Source organism: Nylanderia fulva, unplaced genomic scaffold, assembly GCF_048542155.1.
Source record: "Nylanderia fulva isolate GAGA-0341 unplaced genomic scaffold, ASM4854215v1 Scaffold15, whole genome shotgun sequence".
Lineage (NCBI taxonomy): Eukaryota > Metazoa > Arthropoda > Insecta > Hymenoptera > Formicidae > Nylanderia > Nylanderia fulva.
The window spans coordinates 429,390-453,040 of record NW_028189730.1 but is presented as its reverse complement, the minus strand read 5'-3'; the positions used below and the strand labels follow the sequence as shown (position 1 = coordinate 453,040).

Below are 23,651 nucleotides of genomic sequence, written 5' to 3'. Positions count from 1 at the left end.
AATCATCTCTAAATTTTGACATTATAAATATTTTATACCTAATTTATATATATATCGGCCAATAGAGCCAACGCGATGTTATTGCAAAAATTAAGAAACTAATATTTTATATATTATTTTAAATATTTTACATATTTATATTATTTAATATCTAGAATGTTTCAACATTTTGATGAAAAAAGTTTACGTGAAATCATTCGAAGATAATATTATACTTTTGTTGCTTGTAATAAGGCTCAATTTACGTCAAAACCTGTTCGTGTTTAATCGCTTAAAAATGAATCCCTATAATATGACGTTTCCGTTGAAAAGAAATCGCTCAATCGACAGAAATCGTGACGATAATTCTGACGCTTGGTATTTACGCAGCTTTCCGCTTTCCGATATGATAACGAGGTAAAATCGACGTTGATCCATCCAGGATGGGCATCTGTCGCGAACGCAAACGACATATGCACAATAAGGATAGGAAGGTTTCACGGACGCGTTGAAGGACTCGCGCGATAAGTCGATATTCATGGAAGCGCGAACATGCCAAGGTCCAATGTCAAGCTGTCTCGTCGAGGCTAATATATTCCCTCTTAATTTTCTATATGTATTGCGAGCCTCGTTACGGAAACGTTCCGTCAATAGTCCTCGCGCGCACGCTGAGGACGAGCTGTGCGAGATCCTTGACATTTAAGGTAGAGACACCAAGATAAGGGAATGTGCCCGCGTGACTGCGAAACTGCGATTTAGGATTTGATTTAGGAATTGTTGCAATCTCAGCTACAAATTGCGCGAAGAGTTGCGAAACGTTGAAACGCGAAATAGAGAAGACATTTTATGCAACTGCGTCGAGCGGATGCAATAAAGATACGAATTTTGCGCTGTGTGTGATGTGTACAGAAAGGCTTGGCGCGCGTAAAAGTCGTCGAAAAGCGACGGAAGTGAAGGTAGAAATCGATCAGCGAAGCTAGTCGACTGTCAAATTCTTCGTTCAGCTTAACTGCCATTTAATTATGTAACTATACAGTTTTTATCGATTAAATTCTCTACAAATTGCTTTCCTTCTTTGAAATCCTTTGCATAAATTGTACCAAGAATTGAAATGTAAAAATTTTTTTATTTATTTTAGATTTTAGATACATTAATTAATTAGTTGAGAGTTGCATTTTTTCATAATTGTTTTTTTAAAAAAATTTATAGAGAACTCTATCAGTGCTCCAAAAGAGCACCCTCATTAATTCCTATGTTTCAAAGGCATTTCAGAATTTTTAATGCTTTAAAAATTCTTCACAAATATTTTTAGAACATCAGAAATTCTAAAATGTCTTTTTTTGAACATAATTTATAATTGATGGTATTTTTTAAAAAATAAGGATTTATGGATATAGGAATGATTATCTATCTATTACGATAAATATTTTTTGTTGCGTGCGAATTATCATTACTAAATTAAAAAATGTTATATTAAATTTTATCGATAAAAAATGATTAGCAAGAAATAGAAAAATAGTAACTAATTCCAGGGCTGTAGTTTTTATCGATCTTGAGGCGTCGCACCTCTGGCCACGAAAATGCACGGTTCGTGACCGCGTTACGTCAGGAACGGGCTTTCAAATCCAACCACGATCTTTCCATGCGATGGCAAGAAAGATGGATTGAAAAAACAGAAAGATATAGAAAAAGAGCAGAGTGGAATAGGCTTGAAATATATTTTCATATCTTAGAACCCACGTCAAGACAACTGATTATTAGTACACAAGAATCCCAGATAGCACAAGCTATTCGAAAAGAATTCATTTGTATGTCACCGATTTTTAGTCCCTTTTCAAATATATATAGAATTCATTTCATAAAATGTAAAAATTTTTTTATTTATTTTAGATTTGAGATACATTAATTAATTAGTTGAGAGTTGCATTTTTTCATAATTATTTTTTTAAAGAAATTTATTTTATAAAATGAATTCTATATGTATTTGAAAAGGGACTCAAAATTGATGACATAACAATATTCTTTTCGAATAGCTTGTGCTATCTGGGATCATTATGAAAATATCGCAAGAAATAAATGTAAAAATGAAAACAAGAAGAAGAAAAACTAAAAAAAAAAACATGGATTTAGAACGCAACCTGAAAATTTTGCATAAATCTCTGCAATAATCAAAAAATGTACCATATATATGATCGAACAGCTGTAGATGAACGGCGCAGTATTCGTTTGTGAGAAACAGGACGTGGAACGCGGGAACAGAACGCGAGGGCGATGACAAAAAAAGAGAAAGGTATGATAATTACCAAGGATTCGTCCCCATTGTCAGCGCTCATAGCCCTCCGCTGGCGCTAGAGGACCCCGAACTCGCTCGTCGTCGTCGTCTTCGTCGCCGGGTTGCTCGTCGCCCTTCTTCGCGGCTTCGCTTCCGGCAACAGCAACACGAGCTCGTCATTCTGTGTCGAGCTCTGCTTCCCGAACGGGAAGATTCCCGAGGGATTCCGCCTGTGACAGCCGTTCCCGGCCTAATCTGTCATCCAGCATCGCGCCACGACTCACGATTGATGTTGAAGAGTAGCTTCTTCTTCTTCTTCTCTTCTTCTTCTTCTTCTTTTATTGATCTTTTAAAGAGTATTGAGCAAGTCGAGAGCTTTTGGAATGTTTTTGGAAACAAGGATAACGAAGAGAAAATATTTGACGCGAGAGAAATAAATAGGAAAGAAGGATGGTTATGAAAATAGGAATGAAATGGAGCAACCGTGGTAATAATATTGGTAATATGGTATATGCAGGTAAGAAAGAAGAAAGTGTGAAGATGATGATCGAATAGTAAAATTACGGAGTAATTTTCTATATAATATCTGGATTATGATTGAATTAGAAAAGAGCAGAAACACGCGGATAAAGATTATAGGGATCTAGGGATATAGGATTATAGTGGCTAGATAGGGATATCCTATGTCAGGAAGGAAAAGAATAACTAGGGCTTTAGTATCGATTATATAGTTTCGTTGGAATATAGTTTACACCGCATTCCCAAATGTCCCGTAGTACTCGAGTCTTCTTCCTCGGGATGCTTTCTTCTAACGCGAGAACTCGACGAAAGCTGGTGCTTGAGAACGAGACGGGGAATAGCGTTGCGAGCGCAAACGCGAGAGAGAGAGAGAGAGAGACGAAGAGAGGACACTGACACACGAAACGTCAACGACACCTTCGGGCACGTCGTCGCTCTTCTTTCCCTCTCTCTCTGACATACCGGGGTCTTCCCTCGGAACTTCACTCACTTCACAACATCGAATAATTCTCGAGATTCGAATTTCACTTCGATAGATTTGTCGAACGATCGCTGGATCCAGATAGATCTCTCGCAAAGCTAGGACGGACGGGCGGCGACGTCTCTTTCTTTCTCTCTTGAACGAATGCCGTTCCCCGAGAACGATTGGAACGGTACGAGGTATCGGAGACCAGGGGGGCACCACGGGCACCCGGTTTCAGCTTGTAAAAAAAAATGAAGGGAGGAATAGGGCACGCGAGTCGCGACGCGCCAACCAAGAGGAGTCGAGGTTCCCTCGCGAGTCGAATCTCGCTGTGCGACTGTGTGGTTAAACCGTCGTCACGCCGGAGATGTGCCGGAGGTGTGTGACGAACTTTTTCCCACCAGACGAGACACGGGGTGGGGGTGAGAGGGGGAGGTAAGTTACGACGGTACCGCCATTTGTTGTAACGGTGGTGGTCCCCTCGTTTTACCGAGGAGAATGTTCTCAGCGCTGGATCGATGCACCTCGAAACCCGACGCTTCAAGGATAGAAAATAAGATCTAGGTTTGACCAAAAATTTGGAGTAAAAATGTCTACTTTCGTTTTAACTAGTTTCAGCGAGATTTTAAGTCGATGAACATCTTATTCGAATTTTTACCGTCTAGGTATTCAATATTGAAGCTATGGGTTGTGAGATTAATAAAATAATTAATCTTTTTTGACATCGGGAACACAACGATATAAAAATATTTTTTATGCGTGTGAAAAACTTGGAAGAAAATTAAATTAAATTTATAATTTAGGAAACCCAATTTTTTTGGTAAAAAAATGATATGAAAGCTTAGTCTTGTTCTCATTTGCATTCAAAATTGCGCTTTATATTTTTATAATTTCTATTAGCTTTATCGCAAATGGCAATGACTTACCATCGGTTTAGTCATATCCGAGGCTTCGTTGAAGGTTTCACGTTTGTGTTGATGCCATGAAGAGAGAGGGACTTTACGCGCCATGTTTAGAATCGCTATATCGCTTTGCCATTTTCGTTGCTGGTTTCTGAAGAGAATAGAGCGATGACAGTCTTCCCATTTTTGGAATCGTTCGTTGAAAATATATAATCTTAAATATGAGATATGAGAGATCGTTATATGATATTTTCGAAATTTTTTTCTGCCAAACTTATTCTCTAACCCCGTGTATACGAATTTTATTTAATTCGTATTTTATTCTATATTTAATTCTAATACTTCCTCAATTTTGATTATAATGAAAATAATAATCCACATTGATTAAATACTTAAAAAATAATGATATGCGCTAAAACGAATATTTCTTCATAAATAATTTGATAATACAAATTATTTAAAAATGATTAAATAAAGAAACTTGAGCCGCATTTAAAACTATGTTCTAAAAGGGAATGATGAGGAAAGGATGAAAACTTTTTAAAAATGTTGGGAGTTTCTGTTAATAAAAGAAACATGTTGGTAAAACATAGATCTTCTTGAGGCGCTTTTAGCATTAAAGGTGGCTGCTCGATTCAACATTTATATCATCCATGTTTGATGAAGATTGTATAGAGTAACTTTTTTATTTTATTAAATTAATTTTTAAATCCACAAATTTTCTATCTTGAGAGAAAAGATATAGTTTATCAAGATACAGCCGTTTTTTTTTAACCCTAAACGCGCATCAAGAATACGAAGATAGAAGACACTTAAACGACAGACATTTAGATGACAGACAGATGAGAGACGTTTTTCACAACATTTAATAAAACGCTATCAACTATGTATGCCTCTTTTTTACTCAAATACTCTAAAAGTTACTTACATACGTGTATAATTTTTGTTTTATTTATTTTTTTTTTTTTCAATGCCATGTGCGCGGACGTGTCACATCCCTTTTGCATTTTGGGCAAAACCTCCGCGTTTTACCCTCGTATTATGCCCTCGTCCTTTCTTTTCTCTCTCTCTCTCTCTCTTCTTTTTTTCGCTATTTTTTGTCTTTAGCCATTTTTGCCTTTCGCTCATTTTATTAGGCACCGATCACCGATGATGAACACAGTAAGGTATGACAGCGCGATTGTGGAGCGAAAAGGAAAAAGAAAATAAAGAAGAAAAGAAAAAAAATGCTTCGCGGAAAGTTGACACGTCCGGCTTCGAGTCTCTGTATGTCTGTATGTATGTACGCGTGTATATATATATATATATATACATATATATATATATATGTTTTTGTGTGTGAATGTGTGTGGACGTGTATAAATTTAATACTATCGTCGTATCGTTTACATTCGCTTATATTTATATATATTTATATATTTATATATAATATTTCAATTAATCGTTGACACAGCGATCAACGTCCCGGGATGCGCTAAAGAGAGGTCCGTTTTTTTCTGTCGCAATATCTTCTACGGGGCGATTGATTGGTTGGATTGATTGAGGATGATGGGCGTGCAAAAGATAAGTAGTCGGCGTGGTGATGATGATAATGATGTTGCGTTGTGCCCTTCGCGAGCTTTTCTCTCTCGACGTTTCTTCGCGAGAAGCCGAGCACAAGCGCGAATTTCCTCCTTTCTCTTCTGTCTCTTCTTCTTTATCGTTTTTTTTTTTTTTTTTTAATTTTACCCGTTCACACTTTCGGAAAGCCTCCTTTATTTAGAGAAGACATCGCATGATCGTATATGTATATAATTATATAGGCACCATAAAATTAATTACAAATGTGTTAATATATATATTATTACATATACATTTGTAATAGTAATTACAATTGTACATGTGACGTGTATTAACAATTTAAAATGGAAAATTTCAAATCTATCGAGCGCCAAAGAATAGAAATATACAGTATTATATAATCGCTGTATATGTGTATAATTATATAATTATAATATGTATATATAATTATAATTACAGAAAAGTTCTTTAGAAACACGCTGGCAACGCATATGAGACTAACTTACTTCGATTTCTAGAGCAAACAAATTAATTTTTAGATTCTTGATCGAATCATGGTCATGACGATGAAATAATTTACAAAAATAAAGAATTAACAATTATATACATTTGTATATACTTGATATATATATATATATATGTATAATTTTATATATATTATAGTATATATAGAGTATATATATATATATATATATATATATATATATGTATATATATATATATATATATATATATATATATATTCTCTCTCTCTTCTCTCTTTATATTATTTATCATTATAAATTTATATAATATATATAATGATTTATAAATATAAAGAATTGCTGCGGGTATAAAAAAATGCATTCATCTGAAAAAATATTTTTCAGGCGCTCGACGCGTTTGACATTTTCCGAGTTTCCTCGCTTAGTAATTTATGGTGGATACGTTTGCGAGAGAAAAATAATCGAAATCCGCGCTTTGTCGTCGAAATAATCACCATCAAAATACTCGTAATTTCTATGATTGATCGGCATAAAAAAAAAGTCCCGCATGATTTGTTCCTTAACCGATGAACTTGGTGACAGATCGCACCATTTCTTTTTCTTTTTTTTTTCTTCGTACGCACAAGTATCACAATCATATTTTAACGCTCATCTATGAATGTATCGTGTATATATGCTTTTTTTCGCGTTTTTATTTTGTTGTTGCTATTGTTGCGTTTGCCGTTTTCGAGAGGCAATCTCAGCCAAATGCTGTCGCCTCGTTTACGTCTCGAAATATCGCTCTAGAACGATATGTTTTGCTGCTCTAACGAGTCGAAAGATCCGCACTTCTTATTCTGGAATATCATTTCCATCAAGAGTTGTAATGCATTTTTCAGCACACAGTTTTTTTTACAATATTTATTAATGCTAATAGTTTGAGTGTAAGAAATTGAGATTAATTAATCTAATATGAATCTTAGTCCCTAAAGTTTTATTTGATAAATTTTGTTATAAAATATATTGAATAAATTATACACATATTTTTCTCTACATATTAATATTATACAAGTATCATATAAATTTTAATATATAAAAATATCGAATTAATTGTATATAAAGTAAAAAATATTGTATTAAAAATATTAACTTCTATATAAAATACGATTAAGTAAATAATATATAAACGTTGACAAAAGTTGAGTATACATTCCAGAGCGGTTCTTTCGAATTAGAGGTAGCAGATTCGTTCTAGATAGATATTAACTATGGACCGCAGCCCCTTCGATTCGAGGCTAGTTTTAAAAAGACCCGTTTTCGGTCCTACGCTTAGAAGTATTAAAGTATTAGATATTATAAACTGCAACCTATAAGCTGATCCCATGTTATTTCTTGGTCACAACCTCGTTGAAATCTTTTCTTCGTCATTGCTTACGGATCACTCTTGAAGATTCTCGACGAGAACTCGAAGCTCGAAAAATCATCTCGAAACCGGCGCGAGCTCAGATTTTCGTCGTCTCGTTCGATCACGTCGTCGTCGACCTATACCTTGATATGAATCACTTAATTTCACAATCTTGTAATCGTTACTTTAGCCCTTGCCGTGAATAAAAAAAAAATCGATTGCAATAAAAATCGTAAATGGTCTCTTCAGTTTGCGAAGTCAAGCGGTTCAGCCGATATCTCGTTTCTGCAGAAATCGACGAGGCTGTCGACGATGACGTTTACGAGTCTCTCCATCCCGGGCGGACGCACACGTCGTAACCGCAAAATTCTCTAATGATTTCCTCTCGAAACCCCCTCGTCAGTCTGATTCTATGGCCCCTTTCTTTTCCCTCGGAGGGCACCATTATATATCTTCATCATCATTAGTAAATTCCGAAAAAATTCCCCCTCTGTTTAAGATGATCCTAAACGTGCTGGAGAAATCTATGATTTTCACCCTGTTTTATCGACAAAATGTGAGGTTAGATAAACTATAAATCTATTTATTGGCTCTACGGATCGTTTTAACGCTTCGCTTTTTGTTAATATTAATAATTTAATTTGTACAGGAAAAAGATTGATCAATCTGTATAGTCTCATATATCTTAGTTGGAGAATTATGAATTCTAAGCATTCGTGACTCTGTAACCAAGATATACAAATTGATAAATCTTTTCTTGTACAAATTAAAGTATTAAGATTAACAAAGGACGAAGCGTTCTAATTTCAGATTAAAAACAATCCGTATAGCCAATAAATAGATTTATAGTTTATTCAACCTCACATTTCGTCGATAAAACAGGAAGGAAACTTAGTTTAGCTTAGGATCCCCTTAAATCGTCCTCGAAGTCCTCCGACTTCGGGATTCTCGCGACAGGGTCTATATATCGGGGTGTATATACCGGAATATTAACTTCTGTACTATACTCCTCGAACTTCAGACAATTATATTCGGACATTTTCTCTCTCCCGACAAAAGGCTCGAAGAAAATAAACTCTTTCGAGCGTTAAAAAAGGTTCTTTACGTATTCTTCCGGTTTTTGACGCTTATTTTCGATGCGTTTATCCTGAAATTCCGTTAGGTTTCTCCCCATTTTAAGCGGACACGGTCTCGACCATCGACTTTTTGATAATCTCGCCAAAGTTCTCGTCGCAATCCTCGGATGTGCCCTCGGTCTGTTGCTCCCCGACTACCTGGCCCGGTTCAACGACCATCTCCGCGATTTTTCCGGCCGCACTCGCGTGGCCACCGTGAGTTCCGTAAGTACCGTGATGCTGCTGCGGTTCGTGCATCTCGCCGTAGTACGAATACCTGCCGCTGAGCAGCTCCGAGAAGGGCTCGAGCTTGCTCTGCATCTGCTGCACCACCGTCGTCGCGTTCATCGGTTGTACCGAATTCGTGAGATTCGTGTACTGCGCTGCACTCGCAGCTTCCTCCTGCGCGAACACGGTCGAGTCGTAGGACGAGTGTTGCTGCTGCTGCTGCTGTTGCTGCTGTTGCTGTTGCTGCTGTTGCTGCTGACCCGGTGGCGCCTGATGGAGAGCGGCGTTCGCGGGATCCTGGGTGCCTGGATAGGGTCCGTAGTGCGCGAACGCGGCCGGATTAGGCGAGGATTGAAATTGCGGCTGGAACTGCGAGACCCGCGACGTGGACGGTAGATTCGCGTACGGCGACGTCACGTAATCCTGATACGAGGATTGCTGGAAGCTCATGCCACCTCCGGCGCCGCCACTTCCGGCGTTTTGCGCCCCCGTCGAGAAGCTCTGGAAGGCCTGGCCGAATTCCGGATGCAGCTTCCGCTGCACCGCGACCGATTGGCTGCCGTCGACCGTGTCCTCGCTCGCGTAACAATCGTCCCTGATGGCGTACAGGTCTAAACTGTCCTCCCTCGTGCCGGGGACCTCCGGTTGGCAGCCCGCTGTCACCACACCACCCTCGTGACCCGTCTCGTAGTGCAAGGTCGTGAATCCGCCTCCGCCCGCGGGACCCGGGATCGCGCACGCGTCGCCGCTCCTGCCGGCGATATCCATCCCTAGGGAATCGATGTCTCGCAGCGAAGCGCCGTTTCCTCTGCCGACCTGCCTCTGATTGTCCGCAACCTGATCCGCGTGCTCGCCACCGACCTCCTCCTCGCGCTGCTTCTTCTCCAGCTCGAGGCGCATTAGCGTGTGAATAAAGTGCGTTCGCACACGCACCGGGTTAAATTCGATTCTGCCGGAGCTGTTTGCGCAACCATCCCGCGTGCAGCCGCAAGGAAATCCCGGCCGGTCCACCTAAAAGTCGAATTCGATCAAAATTTGTGCTTCGGGAGATCAGGCTTACTCATTTTTTTTTTTTTTTTTTTTTTTTTTTTTTTTTTTTTTTTTTTTTTTTTTTTTTTTTTAATATAATTTTATCATTTTTTATTTCAATTTTTAACGTAGCAAACTTTTTCAACCGGTCGAGTTTTTTTTTTTACATTAATTAAAAATTGATTTTTATGGAATTACAGAACAAGCAGATTATAAAAATATTATTTAAAACCGAAAATCATACCCATTTAAAATGAAAATTATATCAAAAATTGGTTGCGAAGATAAAAAGATAATATATAGTCTATGTGCTTTTTAAATCGACTGAATAAATTAATCGATTGCTTTTTCTTTCGATAATTACAATATATGAAAACATTTTTGTTTGAAACATTTTTCTAGGGTAACAATTAATTACATTTTTTTATTATTCTTAACCTATTCTCTCAAGATCTCTTAAATAATGTCCTCTGTTAATTTTTATCTTGAGAAAAAATCGATTTCGATTTAATCTATTAATCCCCAGATTTGTCGGAAGAACTAATCTGAACTGAATGTGTTAATAAATGGAAAGATTAATCGCTAGAGGAGTCGGTGGTTTCTTAAGAATTTTAAAAGATTAAATCCAAATTACGCATAAAATATTAATCCCAAAGCAGGGGAAATTAAATCTACACTCCTCTGGAGTTTTTAAAAAAGTAGGTCAGCTATTCTTTAATTTTTCACTTTATATCCACTGAGGATCACAATTTCTCACACATACCATATATACATATATCTGACGGAGTCTCTTTTGAAAATAATTGAGAATAGAGAACGAGTATCTCATAAGAAATAAATATAAATGAAAATTGCAATTTTTTTTTTTTTTCGCGACTTACTTGACACTTGACGCTCGCCCTGCTGCAGGGGCAGCTTTCAGGATCACAGTATCCTTTGCAGCCGCATCCGCAGTGCTCTCTGCTAGCGCGTATGTCGCGACACTCGTCCTTCTCGACGGCGTCTATCCTTCGCACTCCGGCGTTCCTCAGCATCACCCGGCGCTGCCACGTCGGCACCGGCTGCAGGAAGTAGTAGCTGTCGATGTCGAGCTCCTCGGTGTCGCTCGGCTCCTCGTCGGTGTCGTCGCTCGGATCCTCCGAGCTCGACGCCGTCTCGGTCACGCAGCTGGTCGCGCAGTTGCGCTCCGAGCGCAATTGCGCGAGATGCGCGCGATGGATTCGCCTCTGCTCAGCCGCGTGTTCTGACAGCGAGAATCTCTCGGCGTGTGTATGCGTCGCGCTCATCCCCAGAGTGCTGCCGCCCTGAAATGAAAAATAAAATCGATTGCGTTGTCAAAATATTTTTTTTTCTTTTTTTTTTTTTTACGTACTTTGGGAATGAAATTTTTATCTCTTTTTGCGGAAAAATCTCTTTAAAAGAGATTAATTTTTTTATCTTTTTTTAATGACAAACGTATATATTGGGAGGTAATATGATTTCAATGAAATTGAAATATTAATAATAATAATAATGTAAAATAAATACACCCTGTTAGCAATAAAACGAATAGTCTCGTGATATTATGTTGTCACATTGGTGAGAAAATTTGTTCGTTTACTTTTGTACAGTCGACAGAGTCCCTTATGGCTGAAATCAATAAAAGACATCATATCACGATGCTATAAAATTTTATTGTAAAGTAATGGCACACAAAAAAGTAGAATCGTGTCTCTTATACAAATTCAATGGTGACTATTATCGTGTTATGATTGAATGATATCGTAAATGATATTGGAGGGAGAAATTCAAACAGGATGTCTTGCATAAAAGCGAAAGAAAAAGAAATTTATTTTCTTACATAATCTTTGTATGACACATTATATAAATTCGACGGCTAGCATTCTCGTAATATTTTAAAATAATACCATGTTTTCTTAGTACAAGAAATTTTTTGAAGCATTTTACTATTTATGGATATAAATAAATTTTTTTATTTGAGTAATATAATAAGACAATCAAATAAAATTGTTTTTTAAATTTGATATTTATGTATAATAGGCTACAGGATTTAATTATCTTATGGAGAAGAGAAAGTTATTAATTAGATATTTATGTGCTAAAAAAAGCTAAATCGAAAATAAATAAATGATAGATAACTGACAATACATGAAATATATTTGAGCTTATCTCGCGGGATCTTATTTTATTTCGAAGATAAATCCCTGAAAACATGAACAATCCGCAATGTACGAAATATGCGATTACAAAGAGAACGAGGCTAAATAAATTTTATTCTATCAGAGCAACGGCATAGAAACATTACACAAAATTTAGATACATCTAATAAATAAATTAAAAATATAACAAGACATTTAAAATAGAGATACCAAATATTTAGATAGAGAAGACACGCATATAAAGTTGCTGCTTAAAAGTGAAAAAGAAGCGAAAAGACTTTTTTTTAAGACTCACCTGGGAAGGTACGCAGGTGAAGCCCTGCGTCCTGGGAAAGTAATAAACTGTTACTGCATCGAACTGGATGTTGCGCTTTTTCTTCACGGGCTCATCGGGGTTGCTTCGCGACTCCTCGCTCTCCATGCAGTCGGTCAGCCTGCGCTTCAAATTGCTCTTGGCCGGAAGTGTCCGGAAACTTGTCAGGGGTGCCTGGCCCGAGGCCTCGGACGTACCTGAGGACGGCGCGAAGCCATCCAGTTGATTCACGCCTGAAAGGAACATATCGTGTCATGAAATGTAGCATGCAGAATTCCGTCTTCCAGTCGCCGACACGATTTGTGCACTTTTGTATCGATAAAAAAAATAGTACTGCGATCTTTCCTTGTCAGCAATATGTACCGTGTGAAATTTTCGAAACGAAATTCTTGTCAACGCAAAAATTCCTTCGCGACGATAATAGTATCTTTGATCAATTAATGAAGAAATCAATATATGGCGGATTCTTGCTGTAAGAGAAGCTATTAATTTGAGGCTTCGGTGGATCGATTAAGTGACAATTTTTGGATCGAAGATTTTATGAATTTTTTTTGTGAATTTACGGGTTGCGCTTTCGGAACACCCGGTGTGTCGCATGTTGACAATCGATGCAAGGCTTATCGAGTTGCGCGCTCCTCACTCGCTCGCTGGATATCTTCGACCGGCGCAACTGCGAGATTAAACTGGCAAGGAGAAGTCTTGCTTTTAATTTTAAAACTTTTGTATTAAACATAAAAACTTTCGAAAGATCGTTTCAAATGGTCTAATTTGACGAAAAATTTTTCTTGAAATTTCAACTTGTTTAAATTAAAAATAATTGTGTACTATAGAAATAGAGAATATTTTAATTATTTTATATTATTTTCAATTATATTGTACAATAGTTTTTATAAAGGTACAATAAATAATAAAATATTCTTCGTGCAAATAACAATGCAAACGTTGAATAAATAAAATTTTGGTTAACAGTTTAAAAATCGAATATAATTATGGAATAAAACAGAGTAGAGAATCTTTTATAAAAAACGAATAAATAATAAAACATGGTTCATGCATACACGAATAACAGTTCAGACACTGAATAAATAAAGTACTGAACACTTCCAAAATTAAACGCTGAATAAAATAGCATCTGATATACAGTATCTCGTAATTGATGTATAAAATGTGATGAATAAAAGGATAGAGAATAAAAATCAAAATGAAAATAATTTTTGGAGCGTTTAAAAATTAATGAGCGAGTGATATGATAATTTGTACATCCAATTTGTCATCTAAACGACTATATGAGAGTTCACGTATGTCATCAACATTTTGAATATCTTCATTAAAGATCAGAAGACTAATTAGTCATCTAAAATATTCTAAAATAATAAAATTTCAAACACTATAAAAAAATCTGAACAATTTTTAAACAAAAAATTGCAACAAGAAAGACTTCCTACCTTTCTCCTTGTCAGACAAGATATCGTCCGGCAGTCGGTCGAGGAAAGAGGTCTCCGAGTCGCTCTCCGGCGCTGGCGCCGGTCCAGGATCCCCCGAAATCTCGTTCCCTAGACCCGAATCGCTGCCATCGGATCTAACTTCGTCCCTGGCGCCGGTGGCCAGCGTCAGACTTTCGGCGGAGTCCTCCGTGTACGCTTCCGGTCGTTCGGTCTCCAGCCTGGTCATGATCGGCGCCATTGCTTCCACGCAGCAGAGCGGCCCTTCCTCGGAGCAGGGCAGCTGATGCTCCGACGCCATGTCGACGTCGCGGATGTTCGTCATGGGAGACACCTCCGAGCTGTCGGAGCCGGTCTCGGTTTCCGTCTCGGTGTCGACACCCTCGGCGCCGACGTCGACCGACGTCTCTTCCGGCGTGGTCTCTCCCTCTTCCGGCGAGCTCGGCGTCGTCTCCAGCGAGTCCAATTCGTTAAACGCACGGCTGTTCTCGGCCGAGGACGATGAGCTCGTCAGCACCACCTCCTCGTCCACCTCTAGCTTGCCGATCACCGCCACGGGCGCGAGTTCCTCTCTTTCGGATCTCTTGAGCGCCTCGAATTCCTCAACGTGCTCGAGCTCGCTCTTCATTCGTTCCAATACCACCTTACACGTTTTCAGTATCGGATTACGATCCGGACTTTGACTATCCTCCGTCAGCTCGCACTTCTTCGATCTCGTCACCGGGGAGGAATGATTTTGCCACCGTACTTTCTTCGGGCTTCTCTCCCTGGTCTTCAAAGTCTCCGAAGACGAATCGCACTCCTCCTCGACGGAATTTCTTTTCCTTTTAGAATATACAGGACCTTCCTCGACGTTCCACAGGCTTTCGTCGACGTTTTCGTCCGTCGACTTGTTCTCTTTCATGTCTTCCTCCTTGATGCGGTTCAGCACCACAGCTAAACGTCGACAAACGAGACTCGACGCAGGACTCGACGTCACTTCGTTCTTGCTCGGCGTGTCCTGACTCGTTTCGTTTGAATCCTCGGACCTGGAAGGAACCGGAGAAGCCGCGTCGAGCATCTCCTCATCGAAGTTCAGCTTCTTCGAGCAATCTGAAAGACTCGTGCCGACCTTGATGACCGTGTCTTCCTCCTCGTCGACGTGTCGCATTTCACTTTGATCGACAGCCTCAATTTTGGAATCGTTCTTCGCGGATGAGTCTTGCGGGGTGTCGTTACTCCGCGACGTCTTCCCGTCAGTCTCGTCCGCGAAGAGACAGGACTGCGAAGATAGGAAGACCTCGCCCAGGGTTCTCTCCCGCAAACTCACTAATACCGGCGACAACCTTCTGACGTCGTTTCTCATTTGGGTCGCCTCTTCCTCCGAGATTTCGACGCCAACCCTTCTGATCTCGGCGCCGATTGGCAGAAAGTCGCTCCCGGTCGACCTCTTCCTTTCAATTCTATCTTCCTCATCCTCGGCGTTCCAATTCTGAGAATCAGGCATCTTCAAAGACTCCTCGGATTCTCGGAGAGAGTCTTTCGTCGACGCCACCACGTCGAAATCAATATCTAAATTTTTCCCCGTCTCGCTGCTTTCTTTTGCCAACTTTAGGTCCGCGTCTACCTCTTCTTCGCTCGATTGTCTCTCCTGAGGTCCTTGACTTTCCGATCCTTTGTCCAGTCTCTCGCGCGCCAAGTCCTCGCGAGAATCTCGCGCGCTCTCCTCAGCTTCTGTCGTCATCGTCTTGCTTGAAGATAATACGCTTTCCGCTTCAGGCTCCACTGAGGTGGAATCCTCTTGGGCCTCAACGAGACAGTCCTGACGGGCCGAAGGCGATTCCATCTCGGGTGTTTCTGCCATCTGCAAATACCAAGTTTAAATCGAGAATTATTAAGAATCATTTTTCAACGAAAACGTAGCAATTAATTTTTTAAAAGAAGCTCTTTTCCCTCTTCGTAAGATAATTAAGTCCGCAAACCAGCTGTGACCTATCGTACATAAATATCAATAGGTTATTAAAATAAAAATTCTGTAAATATCAAATTAAAAAAAAAAAATAATAACAACTTTATTATTCATGTATTATATGAACATTCCATACAAATAAATAAAAAAGATTTACCAAAATATATTAGTTAAAAATGTTAAATATGTTGAAAATGATAAATTATGTCAAGAATAAAAAAAATATATATATATATATTAAAAATTTTTAAACAAATACTGCGAATGTAAAAATAAAAATACTAACGTAAACTGAAACAAAATAAATGATATCAAACATAAAATTGAGACGGTAAAGTAACATACATGAAATAAAGATTAATTGGGTCGTTACGTGCACCGCGGGAACCATGACTTCTTCTGCCCCTATCTTTCTCCTGAAAGATAAGTGATATCACCGTTATTATAATCAACGATCATCGCGCTCTACCATTTTCACGAAAATAACATAAGCAAGCCAGAGAGAGAGAATGGAGAAATCAATAATCCGCGCACTGATATCGCGCACCGCTGCTAGACCCAGAAGAGAACGAGAGCGAAACAAAAGACAGAGAAACAGGACGCATCGATGCGAAAAGAAAAATCAATTTCGAAAAAAAAATCCCTTTTCCTCGAATTATTATTTTTTTTTTCTTCTCATCGTCAAAGGTACAAGATACTATATACAGGAGAGCCTACATATAATCTTGGTCGGAGATTATTGATTCAAAGCCGGCCGGTATGGAGGAGAAAGAGGGGGAGACACGAAGGGGGACAGGCGATACTCTAACCCCCGCGATGGACCCCTGTCAGAGGGAAGCTTTTACCTTCAAGTTGCACGATTCTTCCTCCAGCCTGGTCCGATTCTCGCTCTCCGACTTTGATAAGCCGTAATCTTCGAGGGCCCGCAATCCGAGCTGTGGTCTCAGGGGATCTTAAGTCGTCTCGCGACTCCGGCTGCCATCCTCCGGTTCGCGATGATGAGCCGCGAAACGCCGGCAATAGGCATTTCTCATCGCAGGATCAAGTGTGTCCTTGAGCGGGGAGGACAACGAGTTGCTCGACGACATTCGCAAGGAGCGGGCGAGCGATTCCAAGGACACGATTCCGAGAAGGAGAGAGGGATCTACCGGCGCGCCGGCTCTCCCATGGAAACCGCACAGAACTGAGATTCGTCCGACTCGTGCGGCTGAGATTGTGAGATCGATATAGGGGATCGTCGAAGACGAGAAGTCGACAAGTACAGAGGAAATCAGCTTGAAGAACGTGGAGAACCAAACTTTCTATCCGGAAGCGAAGAAGCGGTCTGTTAACGAGCTAAGGGAGCGAGCTGGACGCTGTTTCCGGAAACGACCGAGTGGTCTCTGAAGATGATGAGACGGCACAGGGCGAAGAGTGTGTCGGAGGATCCCGAATAGTAAATGTGATGCGAGCGGAGAGCTCGACCAGGTCGTGTGCGGCGCGTTTGACAGCTCGGAGCAGAGTGAGCGGAGGCGGCGTCGGCGTCGTCGATGACGCCGAGCGACGCCGACGCCGCGATCTCGTCGGATCCGCTTCGAATCGACTCGACTCGGCTCGACTCGACTCGTCTCGCCGACGCGTGTGTTGGTGAATCCATAATATAACGATGCACACACAATGTGCCGCGCAAAAGAACGCTGCGATTCTACGAGCACACCCGGTAGATCATCGGATTAGTCATCGGGATGCGGGAACGTCACTTTACTCTCTTCCATGTTTTTGTATATTTTCATTTCCAAATGCGCTTTTCTTTTTGTTTTTTAATTAAATTTTTATCTTTTTTTATGTGCGAAAAAGGATGAAACAAATAACCAGTTTTTTTTTTTTTTTCTCGAAACGGTGCTCTTCTGAGAAAAATGATGATCTCTTTGCATTGCGTTTTGTAATTAATGGAATTTTGTTCTTAGCGTAAAATAAATATCTTAACTGCGCTATTGCAGATTATGATCTGAAATGTACGATGCAGATTGACAGTTCTATAACCGATGATGCATTCATTCTAATTATGCCAATGATGCAGCGGTGATGCATCGACGAAGGAGAGTAAAGTTTATCCGCGAAGAACTTGATGCGCAGCATATGTAATCTATATATATTTCATTAATTACAGTAATTTGGTATGAACGAAATAAATCAATCTACAAACTTTGTAACAGGAACAATTTGTTTAAACTAGAGCAAATAATCATCTACAATAATTTGTAATCAACAAAATTAATAATTAAATTAGATTTGGAATAAATAATTTGTAGATAAATGAATAATATAAATTTACACACACACACACATATATATATATATTTTTATACGTATTACATATTATGTATAATATATAAATAAAATATAATTTTTTGACATTTACTTTTATTAATATATGTAGATATTTGAGTAAAATTTTCCACTTTTGACTTGCACAAAATTTAAAAAAAAACGATATATATATATGTGTGTAATAAAATAAAATAAAAATATTTAGAACGTATAAATATTTAATACATGAATAAATCCTGGCATAAATGTGACATATAGGTTCTTATATAAATAATACATGAATAATTATAGAATATATAATTTCATTCGAAAGACATCACAAATGTGATTGATCGTGATTCAAGATTTACAGTCTTCAAAAACTTTATATTCTTTCGATTCTTGTAAAAGTAATCAAAAATAGAGGGAAACCATTAAGAAATGCATATTGTGTGCATAATAATCACACGCAATAATAACTTATAATAAATTGATTGACGTAAGAGAGATATATTTGTTGAATTATATATAAAAACTCATCGAATATTTCGAAATGTTCTTCCGAAACACGTTTAGCTATCGACTGGAGACATCGAGATTTATCCTGAAGATACGTGATTCTCTTTAGCTCGAGAAGACTAAGCAGAAAGTTAGTCTCGGGCCAACTTAATCGCGATCGATTAATTTACTCTTCAAAGATAGCCGTCTTTTCGAAACAGAACGCCAGAGAAAAAACGTAATATCCCTAAATGCGACTAGAACAACATTCCTCGTTAAAGATTTTGGACATTTGTGACAATGTAAAATTGACTCGAAATTAATGAAAGAAAATTTCATTTCGAACCCAAATAAATAGTATTACCACCATTATTATTACTTACACCACCACTGTTTTGCTATATCGCTTATATAATATTTGAAAAATATTTCTGGATTATGAATCCGCGAAAATAATGTCGGTACCGGAATTGACGCGGTATTGTGTCTCTCTTTTTTTTCATCTTTGTCTGCCTCTTTCTCCCTCTCTTTCTCTTTAATCTACATTTTTTCTTTTTGTCCGACGCACACACATACATACATGCACACACGTATGTATACGTTTGAGCGGTTCTCTCACGAACGGTTCAACGAACGAAAGAGCGCAGCGCTTGCGCGGCCCGAGCACTGTAATTGTCGCTATACGCTGTGCGATACTAGAAGAGAGGCGAGTCGGGTTCCTTCTCTTGGAATTTTCACAGAAGACGAGAGTATCCCTTCCCGCGGAGATGCCTTGCTCGTCGGCCTGACATCTCGTCCAGGAACGGAGAATTTTGGCTGGTGTGTATAAACCACCTAGTCAAAGGTTACCGGGATTATTGATCGGCGTTCGCGCGAGTATTGATCCGCTCTCTGTTGCTGCAAAATTACTCCGATGCTAAATGCGTGTGACTGCTTAACGTTGAATTTACGAACGTTCAATTTCGCTCGATATCGAATCGGTGAAATATGCATCTTTTTTTTTCTTTCAAATGACGAGAATCGGATAGCGCGTATAGAAGGCGAACGGAGATTTCTCTTGCGGAATTTTAAGCAGCTGGAGGATATCTTGAGATATGAATTCTCCAAAGAGAGGTTCTTGTCTTTGCACGGATAACGGAAAAATTCTAATAAATAACACGGAGAATTTTTTTAAGCTTAGTAACGCGTTGTGTAATAATCGAGTCATTTTTTAGGAACGTTTAAATGATCGTTTCGGTCTGAATTTAATTGTTCGATGGAGAGAAAGGATATGCGTTCAATTTAAGCACGGGAGAAGATGAGAATCAGATAGCAGCTGCGAAATTAACAGGCACGTGAGCAGAAGTCTTGCTCTTGGAAGTTTAGCATATCTCAAGGTATTTCGAAAGAATTCCTAGCATTTTTAGAAAAATAATGAATCTCAGTAATATAACGAGCAGCAGGGAATTCGTATCATTATTAATTGGCTCTCGCATGAGTATTGATCCGCCATAAGCGCAAAGTCGCTTTGCAACAGATTTCCAGCTATAAATATAATTGTATGTGATCTAATTTTGAGTTTGGTTACTGGATATATGAATAATACATTTAATTTAAATAAATGATATAAAATGATATCTAAATAATAGTATAATACTAATCAGTAATCGTACCAAATACAAATAATAGCACCAAAAGATCCTGCTTTTTTTTTCGAATTTTTATCAAGTTAGTTCAAAAACAGACATTCGAATAATATGATTCGTAACCATAAGAAATCTCTCGTTCACTCTCGCATCTTCGAACAACCGCGTTTAGAAATAATTCGCGTTGAGGATGCTAGTCGTCACTAACTTGATGCTTCATCTAATTGAATTGAATAGAACGAGCAGTCACAATGTATACTTAATAGAATGCTATTCGGCTCTGCTTCTGTTTATCTCCTGCGCACCATCTTGAAGCGCCGTCTTGGCTACCCAATATTAATTGCTTTCTACTTAAAGACAATCAAGAGCAAAATTGAAATCGTGCGCGATCGCGATCTCTTTCTTTCCTTTGCTGTGTCGCATCAATTCACACTCGCGAGATTTTTCTTTCCTCTTTTTTTTGTCAGCTTGTTTACTTGCCATAGAGATATCATCGTGATGGCTTTGAATAGATTTGCTAATATATTAATTAATTATTATACGATAATTAATATGAATTAGTTAATATATTATTAAGCAACGCATTAATCAATTTTAAAATCGAAATATTATTAATGAATCATAAAATCAAAATAAAATTCTTTTAAAACATCAATTTTATTTATAATATAATATATAAATTAAAAATGTATAATATGTAATTTAATGAAATGTATAAAATGTAATAATTTATTTAAATAACATTACGCATGATATTACGAGGGTTATTTTATTATATAATTTAACTCGTGTAAATAAAAATAAATAATTGATTCAAAATTACGAAGAAAAAAATAACTCGATATAATTTAATTCTGAAATATCAAATTAAGAATATTGGTAACATAAAGGCTGCTCGAAATTAGTCGAAGAAAAATAACTATCATTTATTTAATCAGACATCCGAGAGCTCTTTCCTTTCAGGAGAATTTCTGGTACTCTTGGAAACTCGATCGTAGCCACGATTCGATCATCGTCTAATGATATACTAACGTGTTTACGTCGCTGCTATGTTCCCGGAATCTTCCGCGTGAGATGGAGGAAGAGGGGAACGGGAAGAGGGCCAGTTCCGAGATGCCGAGGACCGGGGAGGGTAGTAACATTCCGTAGCTTCCAGGGAGGCCACTACGAGCGGAGGTGGTGGCTCTGTATTATGTCCCGTTCCCTCGCTCTTATTATGCCAAAGCGACCCACAATGTTTTGTGCGGATATATATATAGATATGTGTGTGTGTGTGTTTGTGTGTGTTTGTGTGTGTTTGTGTGTGTGTGTGTGTGTGTGTGTGTGTGTGTGTGTGTGTGTGTATTTCTCGGTGTGTTGGCAAGGCCCACATATTGCCGGCTGCTCGTTACTCTCCTTCGTGAACACCGACTGCCTGGCACGCGGCGCACACGTCCCATTGCGTTTTATATCGCTACAGGGTGTACGGTCAGAAATATATCAGATTCTGGCAAATCCGTGGATAAGTTTGCAGATTAAGGGGTTGCTGACCATGACTATTTTACCGACGTTGTGTTCAAGAGCTGTTCTTTTTATTGGCTATACTGATTGAAAAATCAATTCTCCACAATTAAAGTACTGATAATAATGAACGAGCTGTATAAAAACCAATAAAAGTTAAAACATTACAGTTTTTTTTTATCGGCCTCTTGCATCAGCTCGTAACAATAGTTATTTAATACAAAAGTTCTGCGGTTTATTTGTGCACAAAATATGGCGCTCCCAATAGAGATGACATGAAAGAATAATACAGAAGTAATAAAAATGAGATTAAAAGCCTGGAAGATTTTTCAATCTGTATATTCAATAAAAAGTGAACCTAACCTAACTTAAAGTCGGTAAAACAGAACAACGCCAGCGTTTCCTTAAGCTTTCTAAAATTTTATTTGCAAATTTTTTTTAAATTCTAAATTCATATATATATATATATATATATTAATGAAATTAAATAAATAATTATGAGACATATCTATTTCTCAAATTTCTCAATATATAAGAGATGACTTTACTAAAGACGCTATAAAAAGAAAAGCGTTTGAGAGAGTTCAGACTTTTAAATTTAAGAACTCTTTTTCTCTTATATGGAAATTCCATTCTCTTAGAAAAAAATCTGGGAACGGAGATATATACACACGATGCATACAAAAAGATAATGCATTAAGAACGCATGCAGAAGAGGAGACGCGAAACATAATTAAAAGGGGCGAAAAGAGGAGAAAGGGAAGGAGAAAGCTTTCTCAATACATAGAAAGCGTCGTATGTAATATCGCGCCGTCTGCCAGTGTCGTAAAACCGCTTTGATGTCGGCTCTCTTTCTCTCTCTTTCCTTCGCCCACCATTTTTATCTCCTTTCCCTACGTACGAGCCACCCTTCCTCTCTCTCTCTTTCTCTCTCGCTTTTACCCTCGCTCTTTTTTTCTCGGCTTTGCGGAAACCGGAGCGCAACGGAGCTCGAGCTCCTCTCTTTCCCACGAAAATCCGTATCAAGCTCCGATCAAACCGTCGCCTTCGTACATATATCCCTCGCCACCTCCTCTCCGTTTCGTGATTCCATTCGCCTGGTGAAAGGAGTGAACGTTACGAGCCAACCCTTAATATCGTCGCTGCATGTGGCCGGTGTTTTCTAAGCAGCTGCCGATGAATATAAGACGCGCGAAAACAAGCGCTCGAATGGAGATTCACGCGTGTTAAGTTACACAAACAATATGCTTTTTCTGCTTAAGGATATTTCATTTAGTGGCAATTTTTTTTTTAAGATTAAAAAGATGCAAATTGGGTCTTCAGAATGATCTTTATATACATACGTCTATTGTCATATTGTTTTATTTACTTAAAGATTCAATTAAACACATGTGCATAGAGTGATTAAGAATTTTTTTCGAAAATTTTAATTGTAAAATAAAATATCTAATTTAGGAAGTTTCTAATCAATAATATTATTATATGCTTTTTTCTACTTAAGGATATTTAATTTAGCGGCAGTTTTTTTTTAAGAAAATAAGAAAATTGCAAATTGGATCTTCAGAATGATCTTTATATACGTGTCTATTGTCATATTGTTCTATTTATTTACAGATTTAATTAAACACATGCATAAAACAATTAAGAAATTTTTTTATTAAAAATTTTAACTATAAAATAAAATACTAAATTTATAAAGTTTCTAATCATTAATTTTATTATATGTAAAATTTGTCAAGCTCTTAATATGTAATTTGATATTAGCGATTATATATATAATTCGAAGAATGATTCCTCTTAAACTTATAAAGTGATTTTTCTTAATTGAAATTTTAATTTAACGGCAAGTAGTTAGAAGAGATACCCCGTGATAACATTATGAGGCAATTAGTAACGAAATCCGGCTGCCCAAGGAAGGTGTCGGAACTTAATCTGAATTAT

The 23,651-nt window shown here is 38.1% G+C and overlaps 2 protein-coding genes across 5 annotated transcripts in view; both read right to left on the bottom strand.

The window, feature by feature from the left end:
* Rgl (Ral guanine nucleotide dissociation stimulator-like) overlaps window positions 1–3,626 on the bottom strand; it is a 29,873-nt gene extending 26,247 nt beyond the window's left edge. The window contains exon 1 of one of the 2 annotated variants that reach the window (XM_029308734.2): window positions 2,283–3,626. Coding sequence is in view for 1 of the 2 variants with exons in the window: in XM_029308736.2 (XP_029164569.1) it covers window positions 2,283–2,312 (30 nt within the window). In the remaining variant the exon portion in view is untranslated. The remainder of the gene's footprint in view (window positions 1–2,282) is intronic. The other variant, XM_029308736.2, reaches the window with a different exon arrangement.
* A 1,323-nt stretch (window positions 3,627–4,949) lies between these two features.
* The window catches only part of Axud1 (AXIN1 up-regulated 1), a 35,133-nt gene continuing 16,431 nt past the window's right edge, over window positions 4,950–23,651 (bottom strand). For 2 of the 3 annotated variants that reach the window (XM_029308740.2, XM_029308739.2), the window contains exons 2-5: window positions 13,854–15,693; window positions 12,391–12,641; window positions 10,818–11,240; window positions 4,950–9,918 (exon numbers count right to left, since the gene is read on the bottom strand). In XM_029308740.2, coding sequence (XP_029164573.1) covers window positions 8,740–9,918; window positions 10,818–11,240; window positions 12,391–12,641; window positions 13,854–15,693 — 3,693 coding nt within the window. In that variant the 3' untranslated portion in view covers window positions 4,950–8,739. Of the gene's footprint in view, window positions 9,919–10,817; window positions 11,241–12,390; window positions 12,642–13,853; window positions 15,694–16,643; window positions 17,311–23,651 lie in introns of those variants that run through there. The other variant, XM_029308741.2, reaches the window with a different exon arrangement.